This window comes from Borostomias antarcticus (genome assembly GCF_949987555.1).
Source record: "Borostomias antarcticus genome assembly, chromosome: 16".
Taxonomy (NCBI): domain Eukaryota; kingdom Metazoa; phylum Chordata; class Actinopteri; order Stomiiformes; family Stomiidae; genus Borostomias; species Borostomias antarcticus.
Genome location: NC_140249.1, coordinates 18,141,199 through 18,161,834, shown reverse-complemented (window position 1 = coordinate 18,161,834; position 20,636 = coordinate 18,141,199). Strand labels below are relative to the sequence as shown.

Below are 20,636 nucleotides of genomic sequence, written 5' to 3'. Positions count from 1 at the left end.
AGAGAGCAGGACAGTCACTTCCGGTAAGTGATTTGGACGGAAAAGGTGAACGGTAACGTTAGCTAGCTTGGCTTTTCATTCAAAATATTTGCATTTGTCTGATATCCGACCAATTCACGTGACTTCACCTGCTTCAATATTGTTCGGGAACGAAATTGTAGAGAAGGAGATTTTGTATTTTAATTGAAGACACTTTTTCAACACGATATTGGATTGCTTGGTTGCTAGCTAGGCTGCTAGCCTTGCGGGATTCAGCTGTTGCGAGCTAACATTAGCATAACACTGCAACAAGAGAAATAGACCGAAAAGGACATCCACGCTCTGTACGTTACAGACTACATTGTTAGCCAGTGGCTTCCTTTGCTTTTTGGAAACCATGTATTTAAGCCAAGCCAATTCAAAGAAGTGAGTTTCATGTGAGCGCTGGAGCTAGTTCAGGTATTTTAATGGGAGGCGGGTTGGGAGGTAGTGGGCGATACTTGCGAAGAAGGCGTAGGTTCCGGCGACCTGCTAGGTTTGAATGGAGTCGCTGGCTGGGTACGTCTACAAAGCTGCCAGCGAGGGTAGAGTCTTGACGCTGGCCGCCCTGCTATTGAACCACTCCGAGACAGAGACCCGTTATCTCTTGAGCTACGTGACCCACCTCGCCGGCCAAAGGTCCACCCCTCTCATCATCGCAGCTCGAAATGGACATGACAAAGTTGTGCGGCTGCTGCTCGACCACTATAGAGTGGACACTGAACAGACGGGCACGGTCAGATTTGACGGGTGAGTATTCACTCTTACACAATGGCTGCTAATTCATTACTGAACTAAATCAATATCATGAACATGTGGAACATTCGGATGTGTGCAACCCCCCATCCTCCCCCCTCTCCTCTCTGCCTTCCTCAGGTATGTCATTGATGGAGCCACTGCCCTCTGGTGTGCGGCCGGCGCAGGGCACTTCGACGTGGTCCGCATGCTGGTGTCCCACCACGCCAACGTCAACCACACCACTGTCACCAACTCCACCCCTCTGAGGGCAGCATGTTTTGATGGCCGTCTTGACATCGTACGCTACCTGGTGGAACACTATGCCAACATCGGCATTGCCAATAAGTATGACAACACCTGCCTGATGATAGCGGCTTATAAGGGACATACGGACGTGGTGGGCTTCCTGCTTGAGAGAGGGGCTGACCCCAATGCCAAGGCCCACTGCGGCGCCACGGCCCTTCACTTTGCTGCTGAAGCTGGCCACCTAGACATTGTAAAAGAGCTGGTGCGTTGCCAGGCGGCCATGGTGGTCAACGGGCACGGCATGACCCCGCTGAAGGTGGCGGCGGAGAGCTGCAAGGCCGACGTTGTGGAGCTGCTGCTGTCGCACGCCGACTGCGTCCCGCGCAGCCGCATCGAGGCCCTGGAACTTTTGGGCGCCTCCTTCGCCAACGACCGGGAGAACTACGACATCCTCAAGACCTACCACTACCTGTTCCTGGCCATGCTGGAGCGCTACCGCGACCCGGCCGACGCCATCGTCAAGGAGCTGCCGCCGCCCATCGAGGCGTACGGCGGCCGGGGAGAGTGCCGCAACCCCCAAGAGCTGGAGGCCATCCGGACGGACCGCGACGCGCTGCACATGGAGGGGCTGATGGTGCGCGAGCGCATCCTGGGCTCCGACAACATCGACGTGTCCCACCCCATCATCTACCGCGGCGCCGTCTACGCCGACAACATGGAGTTCGACCAGTGCATCAAGCTGTGGCTGCACGCCCTGCGCCTGAGGCAGGAAGGGAACCGCAACACCCACAAGGACCTGCTGCGCTTCGCCCAGGTCTTCTCCCAGATGGTGCAGCTGAAGGAGGCGGTGGCGGCGGGGGCGGTGGAGCAGGTGCTGTGCTGCAGCGTGCTGGAGATCCAGAGGAGCATGGCGCGGGTGGAGGTGGCGCCGGAGGCCGAGCTGCCGGCGGCCATGGACAACTACGAGTCCAACGTGTTCACCTTCCTCTACCTGGTGTGCATCTCCACCAAGACGCAGTGCGGCGAGGAGGAGCGCGCCCGCGTCAACAAGCAGATCTACAACCTCATCCAGCTGGACCCGCGCTCCCGCGAAGGCTTGTCGCTGCTCCACCTGGCCATCAGCTCCAGCACGCCGGTGGACGACTTCCACACCAACGACGTGTGCAGCTTCCCCAACGCCCAGGTCACCAAGCTGCTGCTGGACTGCGGCGCCCAGGTCAACGCCGTGGACCACGATGGCAACAGCCCGCTGCACGTCATCGTCCAGTACAACCGGCCGATCAGCGACTTCCTGACGCTGCACGCCATCATCATCAGCCTGGTGGAGGCGGGCGCCCACACGGACATGACCAACAAGCAGAAGAAGACGCCGTTGGACAAGAGCACCACAGGCGTGTCGGAGATCCTGCTGAAGACCCAGATGAAGATGAGTCTCAAGTGCCTGGCGGCGCGCGCCGTGAAGCGGCACCAGATCACCTTTCGGAACCAGATCCCCAAGACGCTGGAGGAGTTTGTGGAGTTCCACTGACGCTCGGCGAGAAAAAACATTAGACTTTTAGAAGAAAAGTTAGGACAAAGACTCTTTACTTGTTATTTTTTTAAATTCCTATAATTTTTCTAACGAATCAGAACAACGGTGCTGTGGGTTGATACAGATAAACCCTTCGGGATGCATTTGTTTTATAAATGATAGTGATGATTTCCTATTATAAGTATGAATTGCGAATTACCAGCACCCATAACAGGCATGGGCTGCCATGTCTCTGGAGATTCTCTCAAAACTGGAGTGTATATGACTTCCCTGGCCGGGGCTTTGGTGTTTCTTACCAGTGGATAGATATCAGTGATTGTGAGACTTGTCCGCGTGCTTCTGCTCTTGAGTATTCCAAAGAAAACCTGGCGACGGTGGGCCAGCAGGAAGAGGCTGAGAATCTCACACTGGTGACACAGCTTAGAGCCCCGCTGTGGCTTCCGCTTCTTCCACTGTGTGGTTTCGCTTGTCCCAGCTGACACCTGCTCATAGCCGTGGGACAAAACAGCACCATTCTCATCCGCTGATTCTTTTGCCTTATCGTCACCTGTCGCAGTGATGTACGTCCACACTGTTATGAATTTTTTTTTTTTTTTTTACAGGCTGCCTGTTTGCGTGTTTGAGCTTGTGAGTGTGAAAGAGGTGGTCTTACTGACACAATAAGCTAAAAAAAGAAAGAAAGAAATGCCTCTTATGGAAAAGCAACCTTTATCATTGTGACCTCCCCTATCATCATCATCATCATCATATCCCCAGAGTCATCTAGTCATCTTCTGACCTGGTTTCACTTCTGTCTGTATAATCTGCTTGAAAGTGCCTCGTGATTCTTATTTCTAGTTTGACCTGTCGTCTGTCCATGCTAGGTCCGTAACTCGCACACTACACAGGACACCGCTGAAGAAGGTTATGTGAACTGTAGAAGATGATCTTTGATCTATTGGAGAAATAGGCTAATGGCAAGCCAACCCAGGGAAAGAACTGCTGGGCAGCACTTTATACTTATAATAGATTTGTTCCATAACCAATATTTTAAGTTTATTTAATGGGGTGTTTGGAGATATATTTTTTAATAACCTCATCTGGAGAATCTAGATGTGAAATGAGATTTATTTTACAAAAACACTGACTGGTAAAGATGTGCCTGTGACTCAATGCATCATTTCTACTCTGCATTTTGGGTGGTTTCCTTTAGCTGTTTTCAGAGGATGACATATCCCCTTTTTATCATTCACAAACGTTAAGGCGCTGCATGCATCATCGACTGACGTACGCGTGTTGCAGATCATCCGAGTTCATGCTTATTTGCATAATGAGAGAAGGCCCAGTTCTATTGGAGGCTCTGAAGAGTAGGCTGCGTTGCCACTGTGGCATGTGAAGTGCTGGACTGGGCTTTCTGGGTTTGCATGTCTTCCATTCTCTGTCCTGTTGTGCGTGTGTGGAAGCACGTATGGAGAGAGCAAGGGACCGCCTGTCAGCGCCTCTGGTGGGATCGAATGTATAGGCCGTCTTTATGCTTGCCATTGCCAACATGTCTTTTGTCCTAATAACCAGTGATTGTATTGTCCATTGTTTTGTGTTTTCCAAATTGGAGGGTCAGAGATTAAAGCTGAGAGTGAAAGGTGGTTTCTGCCCTTATTTCTGTTCTGTTTTCATTCAAGTGTACTGTGATGATTTTGTGCCATTCTGTTTATGACCTAAAGCTGTGGTTTAATTTAAGAGGAGTAATGCCAGGTATGTTCAGTTTTCACTCTTGGTTTGATCAGATATTACTTTTAACAGCGTGATAACTAAGTATGTTCTTTGAGTCAAACTGAAGGTATGAATACAGTATCAGGAATTTCTATTTAAATGTTTTTTATATTTGGGGTACTGGCTGATTCAAGCAAAATGAACCCAAAGATTATTTAACTTTCTTTGTTGGTTTACATTTATCTTTAAGAAAGAATTGCATTGCATTTTAAGAAAAAATTTGCATTTTCCCGAATGTGAATAACAGTGTGATAATACAGTAACAGCACCTAAAATATGTTACTATTCGACACTTGTTGCAGAGACATTGGTTGGTGTCATATTAAAGCTCTCCTGTGTTTCCTAATACATTATTGGTTTCCTGAGATCTTTTGTTCCCCATCATAGTTAATAAAATGATAAAAGTAATTTTCAGTTTCAGTATTATGGATGTCGAGCCATTCAAGTTTCAAGCATAAGATTATGTTGAATAGGCACATTCAGTACCACCCAGAAGGATATTTCATTAGTATTTTATTTTATCAATCTTATTGCATGTGTGTACCTGTTCTCAAGTGAACTGTCGGGTTATTAGATAACTTTTTGCTGAAGTAAGAAACTCTTTAATATGACACCAAGGCTGCTTTTACATGCATTGAAACATCGTATCTTCCACAGAGAAAAGTAATTTATTTGCACATTTTGTCAGAAATCTGTGAGAATGGTGCCTGAATTTGTCCTATGTCACATGAACTGACCCACATACCCTCACAGGCCAGATGGTGTCTGGATTAAGCCTGGGCTTCACTGAGTTTGGAAAATGGATAATTCTACAGATTAGTACTGTCCACTCATCATACTTGGAAGCAGACCAACTATCACTCATCACTATCCAGACTGGGATTTATTTCTGGCACCATCTCAATTTAATGAGAAATGTGTGTTTGTGATAACTCTGGTCTTTATGGCAAGCAGTAAGTGAACTAAACCATTTCTTCTTTGGTTTACATGAACATGGCTCCTATTTCAAAAATGTTCCCTTTATTGACCACTAGTGACGGTAGATAACAGGCATCACACACCATATTATAAACATCATGGCATGCTTTATTGATTTTGACATGGCCATCATTGTATCCTCCTTAATTTCCTGGTATTTGCTGCGATGACCTTTGAACCCAGATAACCTGTGTGCTTCCACAGATTGCACACAGTTAAGGGTGCCAAGCAGTGTTATGTTTGTGGTTCCACAATAGCCTATTAACATTTCAGTTCAGCTACATAATTACAAAAGTAATGCTAGTCTCCTTTTACCAAACAGCCTTCATTCACAAAGGCACAGTTGGATATTTAAAAAGTTCAAGTTTGTCTTTATACAACAAAGTGCATCAGCTATAGAATAATATATAATTCGCAAATCTATACAATATATAGTTGCAACAGATCCTTCAGCCAAATTAGAAGAAAGGGGCCTCCATTGCATATTCTAGAAAAAACAACAACATAAAGGCCACAAAATGTTCAGTTGGTATATAATAGGTAGTCTTGTGTTATGAACAGGTTGTCCCCTTTCCTTTAAGTCAATGGAGATTGGCTTTATGTCGGGCCTTGTAGAACAGTTCACACATTCACTCATACTCTAAACATTGCTCAAACATTACAAAACATTACAAGTTCAAAATCACACGCACACTGCACTGATTTCAGTTATGTTCCACTGTCTTTGGTGTAGTGATGATGTAAGAACCTCATCTCTGGCTGATGATTATAATGAGTGCCCAATGTCTAATACTGGCTTAAAATCTGTACACTTGTTCTGTAGGTCCCATCTTTTCCAGGTGAATTCATTTTCCTGTTTGTCCTTGATTATCCATAAAGACACACAGGCAGGACAGGGCAGCTAGGTGTCTAAACCAGGTGAGGACAGGGCAGCTAGGTGTCTAAACCAGGTGAGGACAGGGCAGCTAGGTGTCTAAACCAGGTGAGGACAGGGCAGCTAGGTGTCTGCTGCTTCTAAACCAGGTGAGGACAGGGCAGCTAGGTGTCTAAACCAGGTGAGGACAGGGCAGCTAGGTGTCTGCTGCTTCTAAACCAGGTGAGGACAGGGCAGCTAGGTGTCTAAACCAGGTGAGGACAGGGCAGCTAGGTGTCTTAACCAGGTGAGGACAGGGCAGCTAGGTGTCTGCTGCTTCTAAACCAGGTGAGGACAGGGCAGCTAGGTGTCTAAACCAGGTGAGGACAGGGCAGCTAGGTGTCTGCTGCTTCTAAACCAGGTGAGGACAGGGCAGCTAGGTGTCTAAACCAGGTGAGGACAGGGCAGCTAGGTGTCTGCTGCTTCTAAACCAGGTGAGGACAGGGCAGCTGGGTGTCTGCTGCTTCTAAACCAGGTGAGGACAGGGCAGCTAGGTGCTGCTTCTAAACCAGGCCAGGACAGGGGTAGTCTCGCGGTGCCAGACTTTCGAGATCTGCGCAGCTTTTAGAGACTGATTTGTGAGTCTAGGACAGGGGCAGCTAGGTGCCTGCTTCTTCTAAACTAGTGAGTGCAAAGGCTCGGCAGTGCAAGGGAGGGGTGTGTTAGTGGTATCACTCTGGGAGGTGAAGCATCCACAGTGCTGGTCCAGGCCACTTCCTAGTCAACACGACAAACACCTGAACCTGTTCTACACAATACATTCCTAACACAACATCCTCCCCAGCGGGCCCCAGGTGCTGGTGAGGACATGAGGGGTGGCTGTGATTGGGTTTTGGGCCCCGTGTCACGTCGTCTCATTATGGCTGGGGGCGGGGGCGGTGTTGAGGGTCCCTGAGTGATGGGGCTGTCGCTGGCCTGCGCGTGGCCATGGTTACCGCTCCTCCGGCGTCTTCCCTTTGGCTACCTGCTCCTCCTCTTCATCCTTCCTCTTCTGTCTGTTGAAGAAGCCAAGCTGGGTGGGTGGAAAGATGAGAAGAACTACTTATCAGATATTTTCATTCCTTATACAGCACTACCAAGCCTTAAGACCCCGTAGGCTTCCGAGGCCCGAATATCAATTTTTTATGTCTGCATAGAAAACAGGAGAGTTCCCGATTCCTGGAAAGGGGCAATGATTCATCGTATCCCTACAGAGCTACGCCGACGATGTAGAGCTGGCATCTCGAGAGGAGAGCGTTATTAAGAATGTGCTCTGTAGAACAGACTCATTCCTGGTCTGGTCTGGCCTGGAAATTACACAATCAAAATGCGCTGTTCTCTACCAGAGACGAAGTGTAAATTTAAGTCTGACTGGAGCCCGGAGTTCATCATCAGCTCAAAGCCCGTCCGTGTGTGTGTGTGACCTACACGAGACGTCCACCTACCTGGGTCAGAGATTTAACGTAGGTGAATGGAAAGAGCAGGTGGACTACATCACTTCCGAGTTCTTCACTGGGTTGGACCCGAGCTTCACCACTTGCTGATGAAGTTGGAGGCCATGAGACCAAGGCTGCCACATGCAGTATGGCAAAAATACCAGGATGTCCTACTACATCCGGTCGTATTTTGCAGTATGCAAGCCAGCAGGCTTTTCTGGCTATTCTGACCCACAATCCTGTGCGCAGCGGAAATGTGCGTCACATGTGCGAGTCGTGACAGCTGTAGACGAATGTCGTGTTATGGACAGCGACGGATGTGGGCAAATTTCAAGGCGCAATGTTATGACAAGGTAGTATGTCCCAATTGGATGCCTACTGCTTGCAAAGTATGTACTTTCTAAGGGCAGCTGTAGTAGGTACTGGTAGTAAGAAGTAGAAGTATGCGATTCGGAACGCATCCCAACACTTCTTTTCCGACGTACACCTTATGTGCAAAACACTGAGTGAGCTAAACAATAAAATAGTTTGCTTGGTGAGGAAGCGGTTCGGTCTGAACAGCCACACCACCAGAGACATTATTTTCCAGTCCAAACAGCAAGGCGGGCTTTGTTGTCATATATGGAGGATACGTTGCTTGCTGTATCCATAGACTGTCTGCTAAGTGATGTAATGTACGGCGGTCAGTGGGTGTCCAATGCTTCCACATCTATTGTTTGTGTTCAAGATTTTGTTGAATTATATGAACACAAATAAAGACATTCAGATGTGTGTACAGTAGATACCTTCCACAGAGCCAGCACCAGCAGAGCGAGCAGCAGCAGGCCGCCTAGCGAGCTCCCCACTATGATCCACATGGGAACTCTGTAATCCTCCTCCTTCCTTATCTCCAGGATGATCTGCCGGGGGGGGGAAATGTTCGAGTTAGACTGAGAAGGCGTGGATGATCTGGCCTGGCGCTAGCAGAGAAAGCCAGCCCCTTGACACTGATAAGGGATGAGTTGAAACATACATGCGATATGTGGGCATCGGTGTCCCACACTAACACGTGGACGTACTCAAGAAAGACACAGGAGCGGAAAGTACCAGCGAGCTAGCCAGATGGACGGAGGATCGGGAAGACTGGATGTGGTCCGAGGACAACCTAGAGATGTAGAGCTGTTTGCTTTTTAGAATTATATTATATTTGGTGACAGAGTTTCTGTGGCTTGAATCCTGTCCTTATTTGCCCCAGTAACAAATAGAGGTAGTCTCCCAATGTGTGTATATTTCTTATAATAATAATAATTTAATATAATATGAATAATTAAATTGTATTATCTTTATTCTACACAATTACACACACGTGAGCACAGCACACAACACACACACATGCAATTTCAGGGGTCACGGTGGAATTTGTCCTCTGAATTTTCCCATCCAAGCTGTCCTCCTCCAGGGGCAGCCAGGAGCAGTGGGCAGCCTCGTCAGTGGCGCCCGGGGGAACAAGTCCAAGTGCTCAGTCGTGGTCAGGGAAAGGACTGAAGAGCATCTGTTCTTCTGCATGTTTTTCACATTGGGTTCTTGGGAGGAAACCCTTGTGAACTTGGGGAGAACATGAGGAGAACGGTGACTGCTGTTGGCACTTCCTGAAGGTGTTTCTGATGAAGACTGGGATATACAGTTGGTTCACTCACTCTATACAAATGTAAAGTCACTTTGGATAAAAGTGTCTGCTAAGTGGCTAAATTGTAACTGTAGATGACCACTGTGGTATCACTTAGAACCAACAGGTGGCAGCACAGACACATTAATTTGTGCATCTACGCAACTAATACACCACACTTACCTGGACCTCCAAATTCTTGAGCCCAAGTATTATTATTTTTTTCAGTGCTGGTTACTGAGTACCAAGCCTCCATCTTGGACCAGTTAGGTGTTGGTGTTCTATATTCTATATGGGAATATACCACATGGCAAATCAAACCTGCCCACTGATTGGTTGGTTGGACCGGCTGCAAATTCAGGATGAGAACTGAGGAGTTGAATTGGCTGGGCGAATGTGTGATATGGGGCTGAGGTTGGAAACACAACAGATGACGCTACAAGACATTCGGCCGATTCGGGTCTTACATATCTCACTGGCCTCTCCTCGTGCAGGAACATGTGGCTGGAAGGGCCCAGCTCTATGGAGGCAGACGTCACAAACGTCAGAGACTTGAACCTCACCTGCCACACAGAGAGGAATGTGGGGTGTGATACCAGAAGTACAACAAACTCAGGTGATATAATAGTGACACGAAATGACACAACAGCCACAGGAAGTGATCGTCATGATATTCTGGAATATATGATTATATGGAGCTTTTAATCACATTAGGATGTGGTTGACACTGGAGAGACAAGAGAGCATGCTGGGTAATGTCTACTCACGGCTAGCAGAGCTGGGAGGTGCAGACGACCTCTGACCTGAACCTTGAGCTCCCTGTACGCAGGGAGGCTCAATCTGCACAGCACTGACACACTCATGCTGTTGGAGTGGTTCTGCAGAACACACACACACACACACACACAAACACACACACACACACACACACAAACACACACACACACGCACGCACACACACACACAAACACACACACGCACACACACACACACACACACACACACACACACACACACACACACACACACACACACACAAACACACACACACACACACACACACACACACAGGGGATACAATAAACATGATACTACATGTACACATTTACGTATGTGTGTATATCATTTATACACTCACATAAAGCTATCATATACCGATCGCTCAATACTAATACCTATATAACTGACATCACCGATCACCATTGCATGCATAGAGGACCCCAGACAGGGACATAGAGCAGCGTGGGACCCCCAGACAGGGACATAGAGCAGCGTGGGACCCCCAGACAGGGACATAGAGCAGCGTGGGACCCCCAGACAGGGACATAGAGCAGCGTGGGACCCCCAGACAGGGACATAGAGCAGCGTGGGACCCCCAGACAGGGACATAGAGCAGCGTGGGACCCCCGGACAGGGACATAGAGCAGCGTGGGACCCCCAGACAGGGACATACATGTAGAGCAGCGTGGGACCCCCAGACAGGGACATAGAGCAGCGTGGGACCCCCAGACAGGGACATAGAGCAGCGTGGGACCCCCAGACAGGGACATAGAGCAGCGCGTGTAGCCTACCAGCTGGGGGACATGGGACAGGTCTTCTGGAGACACCTGGCCGGGGGACACATGACGTGGGAGGACACAGTGAGAGCCAAACGTCTGTCCAGGAGAGAGAGGGAGGGAGGGAAGCAGGAAAACTCTCCATTTCATGTAGACAAACGGAGTATTCACACACAAAACGTTTTGTCCCCACGTGTCAAATTATCAATATACTGTACTGTAGTAGGCTTATAATGTGAGGTGTTATGCCTCCGGTTTTTGGATGTGGTTGGTGTTTTCTAACTCATGCAACATACATTACAGTACCGTACAGTCATACATTCTAGCGGAGATGTACAGTAGCATTTCAGACTGATCAACGATCCAGTCGTTCCACCCTTGGTCAAAGCTTCCTCCTACCTGGTCGATGTTGAGGTCGGTGATCTGCAGTAGCTGGTTACCGGCCCTGGTGACAGCAGAGACGTCCATGGTGAACTGTAAGTCTGACACAGAGAAGACGCCCAGGTTCTGGATCTGGAGGTAAAGCCATCAAAATCACATCGAATCATAAATCAAACATGACCTTCACGGTGGTCACTCAACATACTGTTTTGGTTATCCTTCTCTCGTGTATTGAGGGGACTGCTGGGGATATGCAGAAATGACAAATAGCTGGAAAGCAAAGCTCGGGTGACTGGAAACTCACGTGGTAGGTGAGGTTAAACGCTGGTCCTTGGCTGCTGGATTTGTTCCGGGAGGACTCAGGTTTGATCTCAAGGCGTGGAGGGTTGGTATCCCTGGCGTTGAGGATAAATAGGTGGGATCAGAGAAAATAAATGGTCTCCATAAGTCCTTATGGCATAATAACCAATGGAACATTAAACTGTCACAACCCAGATAGGCCTACATGGTTCTAGCTGGAATCATAGATTTATAGAATCTAGCCTACATGGTTCTGGTTGGAATCATAGATTTATAGAATCTAGCCTACATGGTTCTGGTTGGAATCAAAGATTTATAGAATCTAGCCTACATGGTTCTGGTTGGAATCAAAGATTTATAGAATCTAGTCTACATGGTTCTGGTTAGAATCATAGATTTATAGAATCTAGTCTACATGGTTCTGGTTGGAATCATAGATTTATAGAATCTAGCCTACATGGTTCTGGTTGGAATCATAGATTTATAGAATCTAGCCTACATGGTTCTGGTTGGAATCATAGATTTATAGAATCTAGCCTACATGGTTCTGGTGGCACAGATCTGTGGTTGAAACCCACCTCGTGAACAGAAGGTCGGCCTCGTACTTCAGAGGATGGTAGATGTCGTTGACGTTGTCCTCTGGGTTCATCTCCTCCCCATCGCTGTAGAGGACAAATGAAAACAGGATTTACTGGTATTCTGCTTGTGAGAGAGCTCAGCAAGGAGACAGGGGACTGGGGTTGTAACAGGGTCTGGGGTTGTAACAGGGGACTGGGGTTGTAACAGGGGACTGGGGTTGTAACAGGGGTCTGGGGTTGTAACAGGGGACTGGGGTTGTAACAGGGGTCTGGGGTTGTAACAGGGGACTGGGGTTGTAACAGAGGACTGGGGTTGTAACAGGGGATGGGGTTGTAACAGGGGACTGGGGTTGTAACAGGGGACTGGGGTTGTAACAGGGGACTGGGGTTGTAACAGGGGACTGGGGTTGTAACAGGGGACTGGGGTTCTAACAGGGGACTGGGGTTCTAACAGGGGACTGGGGTTGTAACAGGGGACTTGGGTTGTAACAGGGGACTGGGGTTGTAACAGGGGACTGGAGTTGTAACAGGGGACTGGGGTTGTAACAGGGGACTGGGGTTGTAACAGGGGACTGGGGTTGTAACAGAGTCTGGGGTTGTAACAGGGGACTGGGGTTGTAACAGGGGACTGGGGTTGTAACAGGGGACTGGGGTTGTAACAGGGGACTGGGGTTGTAACAGGGGACTGGGGTTGTAACAGGGGATGGGGTTGTAACAGGGGACTGGGGTTGTAACAGGGGACTGGGGTTGTAACAGGGGACTGGGGTTGTAACAGGGGACTGGGGTTGTAACAGGGGATGGGGTTGTAACAGGGGACTGGGGTTGTAACAGGGGACTGGGGTTGTAACAGGGGATGGGGTTGTAACAGGGGACTGGGGTTGTAACAGGGGACTGGGGTTGTAACAGGGGACTGGGGTTGTAACAGGAGACTGGGGTTGTAACAGGGGACTGGGGTTGTAACAGGGGACTGGGGTTGTAACAGGGGACTGGGGTTGTAACAGGGGACTGGAGTTGTAACAGGAGACTGGGGTTGTAACAGGGGACTGGGGTTGTAACAGGGGACTGGGGTTGTAACAGGGGACTGGGGTTGTAACATGGGACTGGGGTTGTAACACGGGACTGGGGTTGTAGCAAGGGACAAAATAATGGAATGATACCGCCCTCACCTGGCTGTTACCAAGACGACCCTCACGTGGTCCAGAAAGACAGAACGGCTGAGCTCAAACTCCAAACGGAAAGACACCTGGGACACGAGCGGAAAATGGAAAATGACTAACAGCACATACAACATGCATTGACATAACTGTAATAAACGAGAGACACCTAATTGTGACATATGGGCTTAAGAGCTTTTGGGCCTTCCTAACGAAAAAAAAGTCAAGTCATCTTCCACCCTTTTGAGTTTATTTTATAGGCTAGGCCTACTGCCTCTAGCTAAAGCACTGAAACGCATAAAAACACGGCAGCAATAACCTACACCGCAGCGCCGGCGATTAAAACAAACATTCAGACAGTCGACTCTGAAGGGAAGCCGGAGGGGGGGTGTCGCTGTAAAGATATACACACTGCTACCTTCACTGGTCCTCTAATGAGGCTAGATAGAAACCATGTTACTTTGTTTGATGGCCATCACCATCATCATCATCATCATCATCATCATCATCGTTATCATCATCATCATCATCATCATCATCATCATTGTCATTACAGCAGCATGTCACCATAGTTAAACGTGCTGTTTAATCGTAGCTAACTTGTTATCATGTGTCAAAGGGCATCATTTGGCATCGCCCTCAGAAACATCTCTATCACGGTCAAGACGCTGTCCATGTTATGTGCAACCTGATTCACCATGACAAGACGCTACTGTCCACTCAAAGAAACACCATAGCCATAACCTTTGGCCCTTTATGTAGCTGAATATCTCTTGATTGGCAATATTGCCTCCACCCCTGGTGCATAGGACATCCTGAGGCCCTGAGCCAATAAGCTAAGTGTAGCATTTAGGAGGAGGGTTCCTATGACAGGTCCTCCTGCAGTAAAGAGGGATTCTGCTCACAGCCAGAGAAGGAGCCAGTGATTGTGAGTCTAATGGAAGTATAATGAAAACCGGGGCATGAATAGAGGAGAGAGAGAGAGAGAGAGAGAGAGAGAGAGAGAGAGAGAGAGAGAGACAGAGAGAGAGAGAGAGAGAGCTGGGTCAGGGACATAGTCAAAGACATATTACCGAACGGGCCTACCGGGCCCAGGCCCAGGGGCCCAAGAGCTCAGGGGGCCCTTTGTTGTGGCATAGTCAAAGGGCTTAGTCATTCATGTCAATAACAAGTCACAAGAAAGAAACTATCATGAATGTGAATGTAAATGAGTGTTTATCTGTAGTACTTTAGAGGGTCTGAGTACTCCATGCAATATGGGCTCTTCAACTGTTTTGGGCCCATAGTTGAGAAATCCAAAAAGCAAGTCCTCCCCACTAGGTCTCTTGAGTCAAAACCGAGCTGGGTAAAGTAATAAAAATAAAAAATTCAAAAAAACGATAAATGAAATGGGTGTGTGTGTGGGCTTTACGTGTCTGTGCACAGGGGCCCATCATTTCATATTATGGAACATAGTACAGTACCTGGGTCATCTACATACAGTACCTGGCTCATGGACCTCATAAAGGGTGTGCTGACGTTACAGGTCTTCTCGTTCCTCTCTCTGTCCTCCGAGCGACACTCTATCTGGATGTCTGACTGGTCCTGCAGAGAGGGAGAGGGAGACTAGTAACTGAATACAAGTGCCTCTTTTCTGATGTTTTCAATGGCGACAGAGCTCTTCAACCTCCTCATGAAAGGCAGGTTTTGTGACAGAGCCCTTGTTTTTCTTTTGTGCAGAGCGCTCCAGTGCGCGTCAAGTCCTAAATAGTTTAATTTACAAATGCTTGGTAGGGCACCAAATTGTTTTTCCCCCGAAGCACTCCGAAGGTGAAGACCTTTTATCCCACGCCCCCCCAAGAAACGCCCAATGATTCCACTGCCTCTGTAAACTCTGTCATTTTGACAATATACGTTTAAGGTAAAAACTATTGGCAACTAAATACATAGGCAGCTACAGCATTTACATCCACAATGTTGTCTCAATTTCACTGATTTATCCCACCTTAACTATGAGGCTGGAGAAGAGCAGGTTGGAGGAGTGGGAGATGTTGAGGGTGGTGTTGTAAGCGTTCTCCGCGCGGTTCTCAAGGCGAGCGTGCACCACCAGCCTCTTACGAGTGGCCTCCACCACGCGCTCAGCACCCACCGCTGCCCCTTGGTGGCGGCAGAATGCGCAGGCAGCACGCTCCGGAACCCCACAGAACTGCCTTTGGACATAGAATGATAGAAATATTTCTTAATTTGTTCACCCGTTGAGGTTAAAAACGTATTTTGCAAACTTCAAATAGAGGATACATTAGTCAGGACATACAGTAGGCTAGTGTGTGGGTGTGTACTGCATGTATGTGTCTTTGTCTTTGTGTGTGTGTGTGTGTGTGTGTGTGTGTGTGTGTGTGTGTGTGTGTGTGTGTGTGTGTGTGTGTGTGTGTGTGTGTGTGTGTGTGTGTGTGCGTGTGTGTGCTTGCTCACAGCTCACCTGGGGTCCAGCAGGTCGGTGAGACTGTGCAGGATGAGGTCAGGGACACAGCTGTCATCCGCATCACAGCCATTCCAGAAGGGGAGCTGATTCCAGAGGGACATGTACGGACAGGTATATTAAAAAGTCGTCGCTACTGCTAAAAGTATAAAACAGAAGCTACAGTTCATCTTGAAAAAGAGGTAAATGCACTTCCCAGGTCAACTGACTTCCCTGGTCAAATAACGGTTGAAATGAAATATTTTCTGCCTGGCAGAGACACTGGACTTCTAAATTGAGCCTATCGCTTTCATCGACCGTAGTGACACAGCAGGCTTGCTGGCTGTACGACTCAGCTGGACAGTACCCAGATAGCAAGTGGATCAGGGCCATAGATAGGCCCGATCTGGCCTTTGTGGCTTAGTTCCGGCCCATATATGGCCCAGAATCATTACACATCCGCTTGCTATCTGGGGTGATTCTCCGCACCTCGGTTCTGAAGCTGGTGGGCCAGCCGTGGTCCAACACCGGACCGTCATCCGGGTTCTGCAGCCCCGTGTCCACCACGAACACCACGGGTCGACCGTAGTCCGTGGTCTCCTGCTGGGGCAAAGAGCACAAGTCAGCGCCCGTCCTATTTTCCATTCCCAACACGCAATACGATAGAAACGTTTCACGCGAACAGATATCGCGACGCGACGACAGTTTTTGTACAGTCGCCGATCGGGTTACGGTTTAGTTGAGTGATCCGTTAGTTTTTTTCCGATCGCGTTCGCTCGCCTGCACGTAGAAGTTGAGGTGGTGGCAGGCCTCTTCCCCTCGACGCAGGGACAGGTTGTAGCGCTGCTGTCTGTCGCTGTCCTCCAGCGTGGCCCTGGGGGGGTACCTCCTCTCGTCTATCTCCACGCTGTACCACACATCTGGAGAGAGAGGGAGAAAGGGAGAGACAAAGATAGACAAGGTGATAAGAGGTTTTCTGCTGACTAGTCCAATGTCTCTTGTTCTTAAGCTATTCCCAGTGCCAGGACACGTATGGTCAGATTCTAGGAATAAAGAGAAGAAGACCAGGTGCAAACAGTAAAAAACAACTAGGCACTAATGCACCAGATAGCAAGCGGATGTGTAATGATTCTGGGCCATATATGGGCCGGAACTAAGCCACAAGGGCCAGATCTGGCCTGTATATGGCCCAGATCCGCTTGCTGTCGGGATATAAGGGCGTAAGACTGAACTATAGAATCCAGCCACACCGTGACTATAAAGCTGGCACAAACTCAATGCTAGGTGGTCCGATCAGAGTTCACTGAATCTAGTGAATGTCTGTGACTGACCCAGGATCCCGTCTGCTTTTGTACTCAATAAATCTCGAGTCTGATCTACAATTCTGTTCCTGCATACTACTTCCTCTCTACATTTGACTTGTCAATACCAGAACGTCATCATTTACCACGAGGAGAGGGGGAGAGGGAGAGAGAAGGAGGGGGAGGGGCGAGGGAGAGCCGTCGATACGTTTCAAACCGAGCGTCTAACTGCGTCGCGCTGACAAGCAATTAACCTCACACCCTTCACCTAACAAGCGACGTCTTGGTAACGTCGGTCGCGTGTGGCGGATAGAAAAAGTGTCTGGATGACTTCTAAGCCTGTTGAAGGTGGGCAGAGAGGATGTGAGGGGGGGGGGGGGGGGTTAGAGACATTAGGCTGACTGGGGGGAGGTGGGCTCTTTTCATCTCTCGGGGCGCCGTGGGCGGTGGAGGTAGCGGGGGGGTGCAGAGAGAGGGAGGGTGGGGGACTCAGGAGGCAGCAGACGGGTCTGTCAGGTTCGCCTTTCATCTAAACAACTCCAGCCCCCGAGGGAAGGACCACTGGCTATGGTGAGCCACCACTGTGTCCGTGGAGATGTGTGTTTGACTGTGTGTGTTTGTGTGTGCAAGAGTGTGTGTAAGAGTGTGTGTGCTATTGTCTGTCTGTGTGTGCCTGTGTGTGTGTGTGCGTGTGTGTGTGTGTAAGAGTATGTCTAAGAGTGTGTGTGCTACTGTATTGTCTGTCTATGTGTGCCTGTGTGTGTGCGTGTGTGTGTGCGTGCGTGTATGTGTGTGTGCATGCATGTGTGCGTGTGTGTATGTGCGTCCGTGCGTGTGTGTGCGTGTCCGTGTGTGTGCGTGTGTGCATGCGTTCGTGTGTGTGTGTCCGTGTGTGTGTGTGTGTGCGTGTGTGTGTCCGTGTGTGTGTGTGTGTGTGTGTGTGTGTGTGTGTGTCCGTGTTGCACACACTCCCGTCTGATAGGATCCAGATGAGAGGGAGGCCGGGGAGGATGGAGTGTGAGAGCGGGAGGGAAGACTGACACACTGTGAGCCCCTCTCTCCTCAGCTCGCCTGGCCGAGTGACGCACTTTAAAGAGTTCCCCCGAGCCCCCCGAGCCCCCCGAGCAGAGCGCATTAGGAAAAAGGTTTCCATGATAAAAACAGGACCGACGGACCAACAGGCCGTCAGCCATTACGCTCAGACACGACAACAGCTACTCCAAACAACAACAACTACTCCCCTCCACTCCTCCTCTCCTCCACTCCTCCTTTCCTCCTCTCCTCCACTCCTACACCCCTCCTCTCCTCCACTCCTCCTCTCCTCCACTCCTCCTCTCCTCATCTCCTCCTCTCCTCCACCCCTCCTCTCCTCCTCTCCTCTCCTCCACTCCTCCACTCCTACACCCCTCCTCTCCTCCACTCCTCTACTCCTCCTCTCCTCTACTCCTCCTCTCCTCCACTCCTCTCCTCCACTCCTCCTCTCCTCCACTCCTCTCCTCCTCTCCTCCACTCCTCCTCTCCTCCTCTCCTCCACTCCTCCTCTCCTCTCCTCCTCTCCTCTACTCCTCCACTCATCTCCTCCTCTCCTCCACCCCTCCTCTCCTCCTCTCCTCCACCCCTCCACTCATCTCCTCCTCTCCTCCACCCCTCCTCTCCTCCACTCCTCCTCTCCTCCACTCATCTCCTCCACCCCTCCTCTCCTCCACTCCTCTCCTCCACTCCTTCTCTCCTCCACTCATCTCCTCCTCTCCTCCTCTCCTTCTCTCCTCCACTCCTCCACTCCTCCACTCCTCCTCTCCTCTCCTCCTCTCCTCCACCTCTCCGCCCGATCCCGTCTTTCCACAGGACCAGGAGGCAGCGTCTACGACCTGCGACCCGCTCCTGGCCCGTGCGATCACGGCTGTTAACGGCACTAATGGAGGTCAGAGGTCGGGGGTCGGGGTGAAAGGGGCCGTCCAAAATTCTTTGCAGGCGGTCCATGTATTTGAACCAATTCACTGTTGACCAAATATTAACCAGCCCTGATATAGTATGTGGTTATTTATTTATCAGTTACTTAAACTGCGGACTGAGCTCCTGGGGACATGTACAGTCTATAGAGGTGAGGGAGGGAGGAATGGAGGATGGAGGGGAAACAAGGAGAGCGTTATCTGGGCCACAGGGCTCTGAGATCCTTGGGGTTTGTTGGTCTCATTGTGCACCAAATCTTGACTGTTTCAACCACAATTGGGGCTCATTGGCTCTGACAGAGATCTAAACACACACACACACACACATACACACACACAAACACACACCAGTGTGCAAACACGCACACAGGCAGACATATGCTAAAATGTGCACATTTATAATGTCATGCATTTATTTACACACACACACACACACACACACACACACACACACACACACACACACACACACACACACACACACACACACACACACACACAACACTACATTAAAACCCTGGGAATCCGACTTATTCTAACTCTAAAAATCCAACCCAAACGTACCCACTGCTTCGCTCTGCATGGGCGTCCTGGCGTCCAGACTGAGACACAGGCTGGCGGACATGCAGGAGACGTCCCTGCCCGCCCTGCGGCAGTCCTTGTTGAACACGTTGATCTTGCGAGGCTGGAAGTCGATGGTGGTCTGGACGCGCACCACTCCACGAGACCTGCAGGAAGGACAGAGAGGAAACGCCGCCATGTAAGCATTAGCAGCGTGTCAAACTCGGTCACGTGTCGTGTGAGAACGTCAATTATTCCCCAGCTGACCTAACACACACGTGATGGTCACGTCCTAAATTGCGAGGTTTCTCGTCGTCGTTTTTCGAATCGATCTCCGAAGTCCTTGGGGTGGAACTCTTACACTTGTACAACTTGAACAGGCTCATAGAGAATAAGCACTTAGCAGAACAGGTTCATAGAGAATAAGCACTTAGCAGAAAAGGCTCATAGAAAGTGCCACCAAGCAGAGGTGGGGAGACAGAAAGCAGAGAGCAAGGGTAAAAAAGGGGTAGGGGGATATATTTTTTGTTTTGTGTAATTATGTAGATTTATCTGCATACTTTATCTTAATGGGGCTAATGGGCTAATTGTCCGCTAATGGGCTAATTGTCCTGATTGTTGTCTCTCTCCTATTGGCTTCTGCCAGTGGCCCGTTTATAGCCCTCAGCTGGTATTAGGGTCTGAGGGTTGACGATGGTCTGAGCGACCGGAACGTTCTTTTCACTTTGTCACTTTTCCACTTTTTCATCACGGATTAAAAACCCTATTTTTGTATCTCGGATGCCTCCTCATTTTTAACAGTGTGACCATTCCTCATTTTGATTTTGCTCCTTAATTTAGAAAAGATTAAATTCACCATTAGAGGATCAGGTAGAAATGTTATTCTACCTGGCAGCCTCTCTTCTCTTATTTTGATCGACAGTGTTCCCCCCTGATTATTCATGTGTTGGTTCGGACTGCAAGAAGACAGGGCAGTGTGTGTGTGTGTGTGTGTGTGTGTGTGTGTGTGTGTGTGTGTGTGTGTGTGTGTGTGTGTGTACCACTCACCAGATCAGCACTGCTGCACCCAATGCTCCTACTGCCAGGTCTACTAATCCATCATCATTGACATCCATCACACCATGGACACTCCGGCCAAAGTACTGCAAACCAGCGGACATGCCAGCTGCAGCGATCCTCTGAGAGA

At 49.3% G+C, this 20,636-nt stretch overlaps 2 protein-coding genes across 2 annotated transcripts in view; one reads left to right on the top strand and one right to left on the bottom strand.

The window, feature by feature from the left end:
- Positions 1-360: 360 nt before the first annotated feature.
- Positions 361-4,438, top strand: fem1b (fem-1 homolog b). Its single transcript, XM_084451235.1, has 2 exons — positions 361-768; positions 895-4,438. Exons 1-2 carry the CDS (start codon positions 521-523, stop codon positions 2,528-2,530), a joined length of 1,884 nt encoding a protein of 627 aa, XP_084307361.1. The 5' UTR covers positions 361-520; the 3' UTR covers positions 2,531-4,438.
- Positions 4,439-7,104: 2,666 nt separating this feature from the next.
- Positions 7,105-20,636, bottom strand: part of itga11b (integrin, alpha 11b) — a gene marked incomplete at both ends in the record, with an annotated part of 29,842 nt that continues 16,310 nt past the window's right edge. Inside the window, 16 exons of the mRNA XM_084450783.1 lie at positions 7,105-7,185; positions 8,374-8,487; positions 9,701-9,796; positions 10,001-10,111; positions 10,805-10,888; positions 11,189-11,302; positions 11,475-11,565; positions 12,049-12,132; positions 13,215-13,291; positions 14,688-14,786; positions 15,187-15,391; positions 15,661-15,746; positions 16,129-16,239; positions 16,420-16,559; positions 19,454-19,617; positions 20,498-20,628. Coding sequence (XP_084306909.1) covers positions 7,105-7,185; positions 8,374-8,487; positions 9,701-9,796; positions 10,001-10,111; positions 10,805-10,888; positions 11,189-11,302; positions 11,475-11,565; positions 12,049-12,132; positions 13,215-13,291; positions 14,688-14,786; positions 15,187-15,391; positions 15,661-15,746; positions 16,129-16,239; positions 16,420-16,559; positions 19,454-19,617; positions 20,498-20,628 — 1,788 coding nt within the window. The remainder of the gene's footprint in view (positions 7,186-8,373; positions 8,488-9,700; positions 9,797-10,000; positions 10,112-10,804; positions 10,889-11,188; positions 11,303-11,474; positions 11,566-12,048; positions 12,133-13,214; positions 13,292-14,687; positions 14,787-15,186; positions 15,392-15,660; positions 15,747-16,128; positions 16,240-16,419; positions 16,560-19,453; positions 19,618-20,497; positions 20,629-20,636) is intronic.

Excerpts from the sequence above, each read along its gene's own strand:
- fem1b (XM_084451235.1), top strand. The coding sequence starts at position 521 with ATGGAGTCGCTGGCTGGGTACGTCTACAAAGCTGCCAGCGAGGGTAGA. Across the intron at positions 769-894 it reads GGCACGGTCAGATTTGACGG|GTATGTCATTGATGGAGCCA; the intron begins GTGAGTATTCAC and ends TGCCTTCCTCAG.